The sequence below is a fragment of the Littorina saxatilis genome, linkage group LG8, assembly GCF_037325665.1.
Source record: "Littorina saxatilis isolate snail1 linkage group LG8, US_GU_Lsax_2.0, whole genome shotgun sequence".
Lineage (NCBI taxonomy): Eukaryota > Metazoa > Mollusca > Gastropoda > Littorinimorpha > Littorinidae > Littorina > Littorina saxatilis.
In genome coordinates this window covers 23,361,631-23,374,692 of record NC_090252.1, presented here as the reverse complement: position 1 = coordinate 23,374,692, position 13,062 = coordinate 23,361,631, and the positions used below count along the sequence as shown (strand labels likewise).

At 40.2% G+C, this 13,062-nt stretch overlaps 2 protein-coding genes across 3 annotated transcripts in view; one reads left to right on the top strand and one right to left on the bottom strand.

Moving 5' to 3' along the window:
• The window catches only part of LOC138973078 (ubiquitin carboxyl-terminal hydrolase 2-like), a 32,704-nt gene extending 25,617 nt beyond the window's left edge, over positions 1–7,087 (bottom strand). For both annotated transcript variants that reach the window (XR_011457880.1, XM_070345735.1), the window contains exons 1-2: positions 6,978–7,087; positions 2,923–4,047 (exon numbers count right to left, since the gene is read on the bottom strand). Coding sequence is in view for 1 of the 2 variants with exons in the window: in XM_070345735.1 (XP_070201836.1) it covers positions 2,923–3,801 (879 nt within the window). In the remaining variant the exon portion in view is untranslated. The remainder of the gene's footprint in view (positions 1–2,922; positions 4,048–6,977) is intronic.
• Positions 7,088–7,486: 399 nt separating this feature from the next.
• Positions 7,487–12,107, top strand: LOC138973076 (CST complex subunit TEN1-like). Its single transcript, XM_070345733.1, has 2 exons — positions 7,487–7,592; positions 9,685–12,107. The coding sequence occupies exons 1-2, from the start codon at positions 7,492–7,494 to the stop codon at positions 9,962–9,964; spliced, it is 381 nt and encodes a 126-aa protein (XP_070201834.1). The 5' UTR covers positions 7,487–7,491; the 3' UTR covers positions 9,965–12,107.
• The last annotated feature ends 955 nt before the right edge of the window (positions 12,108–13,062 follow it).

The following is a 13,062-nucleotide window of genomic DNA, read 5'->3' as shown; positions in this document are numbered from 1 at the left end:
GGCAGTGAAAGGGTTAAATTCAGAACAGGTGGAATTTAAGGACATGTATATATATATGGATGACCTCTACAAATATTGCAAACTGTTTGTGCAATACATACTACACATAATTTCCCCAGCAACAGCACTGTACAACTGATACTCTAATGTCAATTTGTTTCCCGCTACAGTCATACAGTAACTTATAATTTTGTTAAATTTTAAGAATAAAGAGATGAGGAATTAAGCAGAAGGTCAAGAAGAGATGTCTTAATCGATTTATTTATTAATCATTGTCTTAATTATCTCATCATTGAAAACACATCTTGAGCGCTGGTTGATGAAGCCTAAATTAAGCCACATTTTCTGCTCGCAAAACTCACCATACAACACTCGACTGAATTTCCTGAACCTTGCGACCATGATGAGTTGCTCACACTTTTCAACCACCTCTCGCATTTTCTTTTTAGCACTGCATCTACAGTGACCGATTTCACAAAATCCACGTATCTTTCAAGGTCGGACTTCTTTCTCTTATGAGCTGGAAATCTTCCAGCCCTTGGTGTTTTATAGTTACACATCTGCGGACAATCTTCCAGATTCTGAGCTCTTATGGCAGATCTTTTCTGTGACGGCATCTCTTTTGATTTAAATATTTTTACCATACTGATAGATAGTGATACTTCGGGCTGTCTCACTAGAACACCACTGTAGCTGTCTTCAGTACAAAGAGCAAAGAACGCTCCAAAGGACTTGGACACCTTTTATACAAATCAGTTCTGCTTTAAAATTATTTATAGCCATTAACCCTTTTCCTGCAATGATGGTACATTTCAAACTAAGAATTAATCCCGTTGGATGAGCTCATTAGCCAACAGTTTATATTCTCGTTGGTCAAAATCCTATTGTCAAACCGAGTCAGTGATGAATCAAATATATTGACGAACAAACGAAATGAATATTTTACGCATTCTCTTAAGTGCATTTGTGTCTTTAATTGACATGATTCCTGTCAATAGAATTTGTCTTCTTTTAATTACAACATCTCAAAGTGCGAGTGCCATGAAATAAATAAAACTATACTGATTACTTCAAGCGTTTTTCTGGAATTTCCCGTTTCACTTTGCTTGCAGAAAAGCGTTAAAAGTGTTCCTGGTCAGCCAAAAACCCATGAAACCTTCGTTATTACAATTTACATTCGGCAAACATGGACTGTGAGGACTGACGAACCGTTCCGTTGATGTTATCGTAAAAAGGGTTAAAAATCGCAATCATTACGCGTTGTTGTGCAACAATTTTCCATATTGGACACTGATGTCATTTCGTTGTACTAAAAAGATAGCTAAAAATATATACCAGATGCACATGAACTGTAAAATAATTTGACACAAGAATTGTTCTATTCATACCTCTGGACGGTTGTCATTTTCATTCTGAACAGTTATTTATGGTAACAGTATCCAAATCCATCACACGCAATCCACCTATTCCCTAACTATGAGACCAGTTGTCACTACAGTACAAACAAATTAATACCGACACACTTCATCTCTAAAAGAAACGCATTCTGGCATCCCACCTCAGGGATGTCGTTAGGCGTCGGACAACGGACATATAACGATGCAAATCCCCAAATGTCCGATTCACATTGCCGCATGTCGGTCAGATGTCCTATCGTTTTAGCCTGAGCGTGGTCATTGTCCGATATGTACTCCATTCCTTCGGACAGCGCGATATTCGTTAATTTTCATTTCAAGATACAAATCTTCTAAAAGACCGAATGCTCTCGTGTTCAGCTGACACTGAAGTTGCCAGTGCCGCATGCGGATCTTTTCTTTTGTCGGGAATTCCCGAACCGTTTGCGGTATGCGCCGTTTGGGTATAACCGTCTCGGTGCAGCACACTGATCTAAAAATAGTGGATTATTTTTAGATCAGTGCATGCTACAGGAGTACGGGAGACAACTCCAACTGACTAAATTTGTCGTCTGCTTTTGTTTTCGATACGAGACGAAGCACTGAATTATGCCGCTGAAAAAAACCCTAAAGCCTGCAAAAGATCAGCATTAGATCAAACCGATCATTTTGTTTTTCAACTTTTATCCAAATCATGCAGTTTGTAATCAAAGTAAGAGCTCTAAAGTTGTTCATGTTTGTTTCTTTTTTGTGGTTTCTTTGAAAGTAAACAAATACAACATTATACGCACACTGCGTTGATGTATTTACTATATTATGTGTGTGTTCTACAGCGCGCGCGCGTGGGTGTGTGCGTGTGCGTGTGTGTGTGGGCGCATGACTTTGGAACAATTCCATGGAATGTGTTATAAGCTGTTTGGCGCAAATTCATAATGTCCTATTACATTTTCTGAAAGCGGTCACATGTCCTATCGATGCTGAAGAACTCAGGACATTTAATGTCCTATAGGTATGAATTTGTAGCAACATCCCTGCCTCTAAATCTGCCTTCTTTTACACTGATGTTTCAACACCAGTTCATGCATTAAGCTTACTTTTTAAAGGACAACATTGCAGGCGCAACATATACGTACACATGTAGCTCTGTTTTTCCATGCCTGTGATACATTCAATGTCGCTGGAAACGCTAATATAAGCGTAATATAAGCATTTGCTTGAATGCGTGTCCTAGTTTGTATGTTTTGAATTAGTTTCATGCGAAGAAATTTGAATAAAATTTTGTTTAAACCAAACGCTAAATTTATGTCTGTGTCCTTATAGTATACTGTAGCAACGCTTTGTTTCTCGGAGACAGATGTTCGGCTTTCAGCACACACTTTTTCTTCCCTCTAAACTCTTATGTGCTTGTGAACAAGACAAATTGGCACAGCCTTAATCTTAATTCCCCGTAAACAGAATTCCGTTTAGTCCTCTCTCTTTTAATTCTCTCTGTCACTTCGAACCATCACCCTCTAAAAGTGACACTCACATTGACAGATGTGGAGCTGCTGGAGCTGGTGCTGGAACACTTGGACCGTGATTGCTCGTCCCGCGCCTCCCCGAACTGACGCCCCCGGTTTCCAGTTCCGATCCCGTTACTAGTTCCAGGGCTCGACTCCCTCGAAGCGCTCGGGGTGTAGCGCAAGCGGCCGCCCACCACGGACTCTTTCTTGTCCTCCGACGACATTCCCACCGTCTTCCCCACCCGTGGGGTCGTCCCCAGGATGTCATCGTTGTAGCGACTTCCTCGGCGACTGCTGGGGCGCTGCCCGACCCGGTCTTCGCTGTCATAGTGGTGCGCTCGGGAGTAGACAGAGGACGACGGCTCGTCATCTAGCCGTAGGTTGGCTAGGCTGGATGAGCGCCGACCTGAAAGCCGATTACCACTGGTGGTTGTGGTGGTGGTGGTGGTGGTGTGGTAGGGCAAAGGGTCAAGGCCGCTGGTAGAATTCTTCCGGTTCAGAGTGGAAGTGCCGGAGAGATAGTCCGAGGTGCGGTCGAGACCGTTGTACCGTGTCGATGCAGTGTAGCCTGTGCTGTGGTCGGCTTTCAGAGGGCCGGACCGGGTCGAGCTCAGACCCCCGCCGACCGGAGACGCTCTAGCTCTGCGCGTGGCGGTGTCCAGTCCCGTGACGGAAAACCCGTCCAGCTTTCGGCCATGTCTGTCCAGGGGCCCTGGACCCGTGGGCAGCGGCCTGGAAGTCCGGTACTGCGATGTAGCGTTGGTGGACGTACCATAGCCATTGCTCAGGCTGCTCCGGCGCGTAGCGGAATTGCTTCGACCAATCGTGGACGAGGTGGAGTAGGAGGAGCCATACGTGGTGGCATAGGTGCTGCCACCCCTTAATGCCGCAGAGGCTGTAGGCATACTGACAGGTCAGCACAGAGCAGGACACACTTTCTGAATGCACGAAAACTCCAAACAGAAAGGTTGGCCTAAATGACGCATGCTTTTTTTTCAAACTCTCCAATCTGGTGGCGTTCTCAAATGTCTATAGCTGGCACGGAAGCTACTGAACCCTAGTTTGGGCCTTGCTTCGACTCTAGCAGTTGTTGTTTTCTTCTCTGCTTGTGATGTCAGATTTCAGATCCATCCAGCCTTTGTTGAAGGTCTCTGTAAAACAGAAAAAATACTGTTTTCAGGTATGAGCGTTGAATTTTCCCTCTCCGTCTGTTCTTTTCTTTTGTTATTGATAAATAATAATATATTATACTCTCTCTCTCTCTCTCTGATGAATTAAATAAAGACCAGTCAGTCTCTCTCTCACTTCTAAGAGAAGAATATACCAGCCTTGTCAACAATAAAAGCACAAACTGTGACATCAAGTCAACAAAAAAGCAAATTATGAAAGAAACAGCAAACTGTCTTACTGATCGTCCAGTATAGACTTTAAATAAGAACACAGTCACAGTCCACTTAAAGGACAGAAAGGTTACACTGCGTGACTTACACTCGACATCATACACCATACAACTTCTCAATATTCAATTATCCATCACAAGGAAATTCAAAGCGTAAGGATGTAAAAAACGATCACTAGGCTGAAATTACTAGGCCCAATGGCTATTTTTCATCACCAGCATACTTCCTTAAGTTTTTTTATTCTGACAAAAGAGGAAACAATTAGCATGACATACATTAGAGGCCTTGGTTTCACTTTCACTGTGCACAATTTGTAGAGGATTATTACATGAAGCAGGGGTTAAATGCTTTCATTGAAAAACGTTCCATAAACACTGTATTGCATTCCTCAGGTGTCAATGTACAGTATATGGCGCTAGTATTTTTTCAAACCAGTATGCACACTTTTATGTTGCAAGCTGTCCAGAAAAAAAACCGGTAGGCTGGTCATTGGAACCAGTAAGAGTCCAACTCAAAGTGCTGGTTTTGTTTTTTTACCAGCGAAAAAACCCCGATAGTTCTAAAAATCAACTGGTAGGTCATACCGGCAGCCAATTTTTTCCCCCGGTATTTTGTCATTTTTACCAGTAAAGTACCGGTAATTACTGGTTAACACCAATACTGCAAATAATGCTTTTATTTGGTACCATTTACGCAAAATAGGTATTGTTGTGTCTGGTTTATTCTAATGCAAATCAGTGTGACCCCTGATTTAGTAAGAAATTTAAACAATTGACGAATTGTACACACACTACAAGAATGTGAGAGAAAAAAGTTATGCTGAACAGTAGTCTTTATTAAACTCTCAAAGTCAAAGCCTGCAAATCTGTGAATGTTCCTCCACAAATATACTGAAAATAAAATAGCTAAAAACATTTCTGAACTTTTTGTGTTCTACTTCTAGGCAGGAAATAATTGTAGCCAAAAGTGAAATATCCACTGTGACCTACTTTCGATGACTTCAAGTTTCAACAGCAGTTATTTTTGTTTAGTTTCCAATTCCATAAAAGGTATTTGATCGTAGCGAGATCTCATCTTTTCTAAAAACCAGCTTTATGTCTGCTCTCCATCACTGCCTTTGCCTTCCCAAGCCCTACATAGGATCAGATACCCATTTCCAGCCAGGTGGACTGGAGAGTGCTCGGAGAAATCAGGTATTTGTATTCGCCCTGAGTAGTAGGCAGGGTTTCATTTACTAGTGCGCCCTGCGCCATTGGCGCATTCAATCTGAAAATGTCCCATCACAATTCCCGTCAGTGCGTCAAAGCGCGCATTGAGATTACATACCACTGCGCCACCAAATGTACACTTTACGTCGGATTACACATGCACACACACACACTCACACACAGATAACACCATATAGCGGCTAATTCTCAGATGGCACCAGACTGCACTATTTTGCATCTTTGCTCAAAACGCGTCCAGGCCTCTTTGGTGCTTCTTCCCTTCTGTTTGACTATGTCCCGTCGGAATTTGGTTGAGGGGGACCAATGTCCCATTGCCTTTTTCTCCCAGGCTAAACCATGAGTAGGGGTTGATCCCTGACTGCCAGCGTGAGAGGCAAGCACTCTTAACACTATGCCATTCCAAATTCAATACTTTCTGAAAAACAGTACCCTCTTTTTTCTTTTTCTTTTGTTTGGTTTGAATACTGATAGAGTGTACCAATGTCTCGCTATAATTATAAAAACAAACTTCAGGCTATAGTTAAACAATTTCAAGATGACAAGAGGCACAAAACCTGCAGTTCAAACCCATTTATTTTGTAGTTTACTAGTTATAGTCCTAAAACACATGTGCTGCCATGTGATTTTGAATCCGCACCTCCCATTTAATTTCATAATTATCCACATCATTTACAATTTTACATGCCAAGAAAAGTTAAAATCAGTGTGACTGGTAGTGGTATTGGTAACATCCATTACATTTCCAGGTAAAAGCTATCAGATTAGACCCCATAGCCTCAAAATCAGTGCACTATTACTCTTAGCCACTAGCGCACCAAGCAGAGAAATCTGTATGATTATCTCAATAAAATGATATACATCAGAAAAGAGTTTTACTATCAGTATCACAATATTTTCTGGCAAATGTGTACATCACTACATGTATTGTGTGAGAAACATGTTTGCATGTATTTCATGTATCACATAATGTGTATGACAATCTGGATCTGGATCTGGATTCTTTACGTTGCAGGAACCACTGTTGGTCATCTTCGCAAAGGAATAATCAAATTATCTAATGTCAACACACTGCTAGGTTTAGTCTGATGTTATCTGGAACACATCAAGCAATTCCTGTGCCGATGTGGTTTCACTTCTCATACGAGTCATAGAACTAGAATCCTTTCTCCCAACTTCTTTGGGTAAAATTGTCCATTTTAAATGATACAGCCAACACTAAAGTCACTTATATCACTACTGTATCCAAGACAATGGCGAACGTATGACCCGAATTCCTTACATAAGCTAAAACAAGCTAACAATTCAGTTCTGTCATTTTGCCAAATCTCTCATTACCTCTGAGTCTTGACAGCTATGCGATTGCGGACGTCGTTTATGTTGTTTTCATACTCAAAATGGACACCAGATATTAATGTAAGTTTAACTGAACAATAAAAAATTGTATGTACTTACGAGAGAATCGCATGCTACATCAGAAGAACAGTACATAGCCCATATCCCAAGAAGTTTTGACTCTTGCGGTCACCCCGAAATTCTCCCAACAACCGCCATTTTGTTCTGACGTGAGGAACTTATTTTTGGTCAGTCGTCATAGTAACGCACACGATTGGTGCTTAATCATAAATGTATTTTGTAGTTATTGAAAACAAATCATACATTCTCATACATCCTTAAGCTAAAGGGTAGTATCTGTCTAGTTACATGCCGTGTTATTATTCTTTACTCCAAAACATTTTTGACAAACCCACTGTTACGTATTATTTAGTGTGAAGCTAAAAAATATAAAACAAGAATAAAACGAAACAAATATAAAAGAAAAGAAAACTTTTAAGTAAAAAGACCAAAAATCAGCAAGATTTATACAATGCAAAATAGTCTTTTCTATCCAGAATGCATTATTTTATCTGAATTTATTTGTATGGTGCATTTCTGAAATTCTGTTTTTGTACAACTCCCACAAACAGTAATGGAGGTCCGAAACATTCCCTCATTTGGAGAACCTTTCCTACTTCAGGAACTGGTGGAGCCATCGCAGTGGATGCAGAGCTCAATCAGCGTGCTTGGAAGGTAGAAGATCAGTTAAACGCATTGAATTTGTGTCCTACTGATTAATATGTTTGCTTTTGATTTGTTCAGCCACAGCTCATAAAACAATTTTTTAGCGGAAAAAATAATATGAAATCGAAAGTAGACACTAGAATCGCACATTTTTGGGACCAAATCCTTCATGACACCAATCTAAGAGGGAGCTGGGTAAAAAAAAAAAAAGCACACATTTTGGTACGCTTGAACTTTAGTGTGTTAAATTCATAGCTCACAATTCAGTGGCATTCTTAACTTATTTTTGATACAACTCCCCCTGTAAACAAGCCAAAGAACATATTATGTGACCCTCCACCATGGAATGAGTCGCATGTCACCTTTGCATGATTTTCATATTTTTACATTTTCCTAAAGAGTTTGTTATGCTTTATCCAGTGGTGAAAACCGTTTTAGAAAAGAGCGAAAACTGTTTGAGTTATTATTATTATGAGCCTGTGACTAAGGTGACCCTCACACTGTTACCCGACACTCCTCGGACTTACATTAGGCCAAAAAAAAAAATTGTCTGTTTAGGGTAACCCGACCGACCCTATCGATTTGGCGCCGACCCAAAAACTTTTTTTTGATTTCAAAAAAAAAGAAGAAAAAAAAGAGGTAAAAATGCTAAAAAAAGACATTTGGCGTTTCTTTCTCTCCCTTTCTCTCTGTTTTATTTATACGTTAGTTTTGAAACATGCATTCATCAAATATAAGAAGTGAATGTTCAGCCAACATAGCATTTACACCAAAAAAAAAAAAAAAAAAAAAAAAAAACAACCTACCTACCTACCGACCCTACTTTTTTTGGTCATGTTACCCTAAACAGACAATTTTTTTTTTTTTGGCCTTACCAGACACTCCTCGGACTTACATTAGCCAAGCGCAGAACCGCGCGAGGTGACATGTCATGCGACTCTTTTCGTGGTGGAGGCTCACGTTTGTTGTGAAATTAATTGACGGATTGAGCTCCAAACTTAAGCATAATTAATTTATTTGGTTGTTTGATCGTCAAACATGATGCCAAAAAACTTACATTTTCAACCAAGGGAGATCATTTACACGACAGAGTTACGTCCCCTGTCACAATTCACGGATAATTCCGTCTTTGACGCATGTAAACGAAATGCAATCGTACACAAAGGTACAGTGCATTCCGTGACTTCAAAGGGATCTAAAATGACTTGTTTTACTTGGAAGTGCAGGTTCTGCAAATTTGGAGGCTTAGAGTTAGATGCGCATGTGTGCGCAATACTGTATTTATAGGTGCTCTCGCATCAACTGTTCATGTTTAAATGAATGCAATTAAAAACCAAATTTCCATCTAATCGCTGGACAAGCTGCGAAATGTGTCTTTGTTCCCAGGTGTGTGTGTCTGTTTAAATATATTTGTGCCCTTAATGTATGTTTTGGGTGGGCTGGGGAGGGGGTGATCGAGGCAATGATTGATTTGAAGGTTCAGAACCTTGATGAAAACAGATCCAAAAACAAAGAGACTGCCAAAGGCAAAGTTCCAAAATTCAGAATAAAATAACAAGAAAGATAATTTGTTGGAACGCTTACAATCACTTTGTTTTGTCAATAACAAACGTTCCAACAAATGACCTTTCTTGTTTTTTTGACTCTTGAAGAAAACAGTTCACATACTGTGCAAGATTGACCTGTTTGGAGCATCTGTCTGTGTGTGTGTGGGTGTGCCATTAGGTTGGTCATTTTGACTATGTTTGTGTTTGTATTCACACTTCTCTGTCTGTGTTTATTAATAATAATAATAATAGTAATAATAATAAGGGTATTAATAGGACGAAAGTCCTAAAATAGTTCTAAGCGCCTTACAATCTTAAATATAATCATCTTAATAACAGCAACAATACACAACGTAAGCGCCTTAAATTAATCTTAAATAATGATAATCCTAATAACAGTAAAAATACATATTTAAAAACAAATAAACTTTAAATTGTTTGTTTGGTGTCTTCTTGCCTAACTCTCACCCCAACCATTCAGAAGAAACACTTTCTTTGGAGATAAAATCACTCGCTCAGGTGCCTGTTTAATGTTTTTCCCATTTTGTTCACAGATTAGACCAACATGACACCGGTCACTGTCGAGCCAGGCTAGTGGAGCCGAAGTCTCAGGCGTCTCTGACAGTCGACACGACACTGGTGGAACCTTTTGACGCCAGAATCGGGAGCCTGTTCCATTTCATCGGGGAAATGAAGCCAGGGGATATGGACAAGGAAAGCGCTATGGTGCTCGCCGCACGGATCGTGCGAAGCTGTGATGGACTTGACCTGACTATGTATGAGAAAGCGCTAAAAGCACAGAGAGACTATTTGAAAAGTAGAGAAGATAGTTGACACACTAACAAACACCAGTAAAGTTGAACCCCCCCCCCCCCCCCCCCCCCCTTTTAAGACCTAAAAAAATCTGAGAAAATCAGGTCTTAACTCATTTTCTTCTAGGTACGGATATTATATCCGCACCCACTCATATGGCTTTATCTGACCAGGTTCGGATATATCCGCTTCGACTGTTAGCTTCTGAGCTATGAATTTAACACACTGTAACGTCCATCTAACGCCAGCATTCCAGTGAGTTGATACACAGTTACTACACAGTTACTACAATTCTGAGTGACCTGCTGCAGCACAGCTGGTCTCGGCTACAAAAAACTTGGTCAACATAGGTGGGGTCCTAAGTGTTGAATAAGAGGGTCTTTTAAAGGAGGGTTTCACTGTATTGTCCTTTCTATGATGGATTAGGTATCAGTTCTAAAGCTGTATGAACATGAAGTTATAACGCTGAAGAGAGATTGTCTGAACAGTAGAGGCAGGAGATGATACATTTAACATTTTATTTTGTGATGGACTGGCTTAGGTCTCAGTTCTGATTGCAGGTGCAAAGTTGCAGAGAGACTATTTGAACTGCAGTGGGGACAGATAACACATTAACAGTCAACTGTGTGATGGAAATCAATTCATCTCAGTGCTAATGGTAGATGAAGAGGTGTAAATGTGACAGTGTGACGCAGTAGTCCCCCTTTGTCACAGGCAGTTGTTTGCATTGATAGAGTTGTCTCCCTTCCAAAGCGTGAGTTTGTTTTTTTAAAGTAGCTTGACATTTTTGGTACGTTAGAAGACAGCACCCCGGTGAAATTTAGAGTTACGCTGTTTAATAATAATAATAAGGGTATTTATAGGGCGCAAATCCTAAAATAGTTCTAAGCGCCTTACAATCTTAAATATAATCATCTTAATAACAGCAACAATGCACAACGTAAGCACCTTAAATCAATCTTAAATATAATAATCTTAATAACAGCAACAATACACAACATAAGCACCTAGTTAAATCAATCTTAAATATATAATAACAGCAACAATTTCACATTTAAAAACAAATAAACTTTTAAATAAATGCAACACAATCACATACACAATTCAAATGACTAGCGTTATCAACAACAATCTCAGATATGTTGGCTACACATAATGATGGGACACTTTCCCACACGCACACCCATACACGCGCACACAGTTTGTGATGGGGTATGGCCGCTGTTGTCACCTTGAACACTCTTTGGAACCTTTACGTACCACCGGCACGGTTGGCCTAGTGGTAAGGCGTCCGTCCGTCCGCCCCGTGATCGGGAGGTCGTGGGTTCGAACCCTGGCCGGGTCGTACCTAAGACTTTAAAATTGGCAATCTAGTGGCTGCTCCGCCTGGCGTCTGGCATTATGGGGTTAGTGCTAGGACGGGTTGGTCCGGTGTCAGAATAATGTGACTGGGTGAGACGTGAAGCCTGTGCTGCGACTTCTGTCTTGTGTGTGTGGCGCACGTTATATGTCAAAGCAGCACCGCCCTGATATGGCCCTTCGTGGTCGGCTGGGCGTTAAGCAAACAAACAAACAAACAAACAAACCTTTGCGTACCCATGGCAGTTTATAAGAGCCTATTAAATTAGCTTTAAAATTCTCACTCATGTTTGACTGGCCTTTAACTCCAAAGGTGATTGTTGTCATTCGGCACGCAGTTACATAAACAAATGTTAAGACAAACATATTGACAGTTAATTTTGTGATGCAGTTGCATTGTCGCAGAGAAGATTTGAACAGTAAAGGGGAGAGTTATCAGTGTGATAGATTCCATCTCGGGTCTAATGCTGGGATGACCAGGTGCACAGATGGCGAGATACAGTGGAACCCCCCTTTTAAGACCTCCAAAAATGTGTGAAAATCAGGTCTAAAAAGAAGAGATTCTTAAAATGGAGGTAACTATACAGAGGTTATGAACAGAACATCTAAAAACAAGTCGCGTAAGGCGAAAATACAATATTTAGTCAAGTAGCTGTCGAACTCACAGAATGAAACTGAACGCAATGCCATTTTTCAGCAAGACCGTATACTCGTAGCATCGTCAGTCCACCGCTCATGGCAAAGGCAGTGAAATTGACAAGAAGAGCGGGGTAGTAGTTGCGCTAAGAAGGATAGCACGCTTTTCTGTACCTCTCTTTGTTTTAACTTTCTGAGCGTGTTTTTAATCCAAACATATCATATCTATATGTTTTTGGAATCAGGAACCGACAAGGAATAAGATGAAAGTGTTTTTAAATTGATTTGGACAATTTAATTTTGATAATAATTTTTATATATTTAATTTTCAGAGCTTGTTTTTAATCCGAATATAACATATTTATATGTTTTTGGAATCAGCAAATGATGGAGAATAAGATAAACGTAAATTTGGATCGTTTTATAAATTTTTTTTTTTTTTTACAATTTTCAGATTTTTAATGACCAAAGTCATTAATTAATTTTTAAGCCACCAAGCTGAAATGCAATACCGAAGTCCGGGCTTCGTCGAAGATTACTTGACCAAAATTTCAACCAATTTGGTTGAAAAATGAGGGCGTGACAGTGCCGCCTCAACTTTCACGAAAAGCCGGATATGACGTCATCAAAGACATTTATCCAAAAAATGAAAAAAACGTTCGGGGATTTCATACCCAGGAACTCTCATGTCAAATTTCATAAAGATCGGTCCAGTAGTTTAGTCTGAATCGCTCTACACACACACACACACACACAGACACACACACGCACATACACCACGACCCTCGTTTCGATTCCCCCTCGATGTTAAAATATTTAGTCAAAACTTGACTAAATATAAAAATCAAGGTCTTAAAAAGGAGTCTTTAATTGGGGAGGGTCTTAAAATGGGGGTTCCACTGTTTACTGATTAGGGATGCCGGTGTAACACGAGAAAATTACTCCCACGAGATTTTTACTCCGGAGTAAAAATTTCGTACGAAAATGTTTCTCCCTTTACGAAAAAAGCACTCCCCCATTACACGAAAAAATTACTCCCCACGACAGGTGAGTTCCGAGTAAACATTTCGTACACAAATGTTACTCCCCTGACGAATAAAAAACGAATAAATTACTTCACCCTA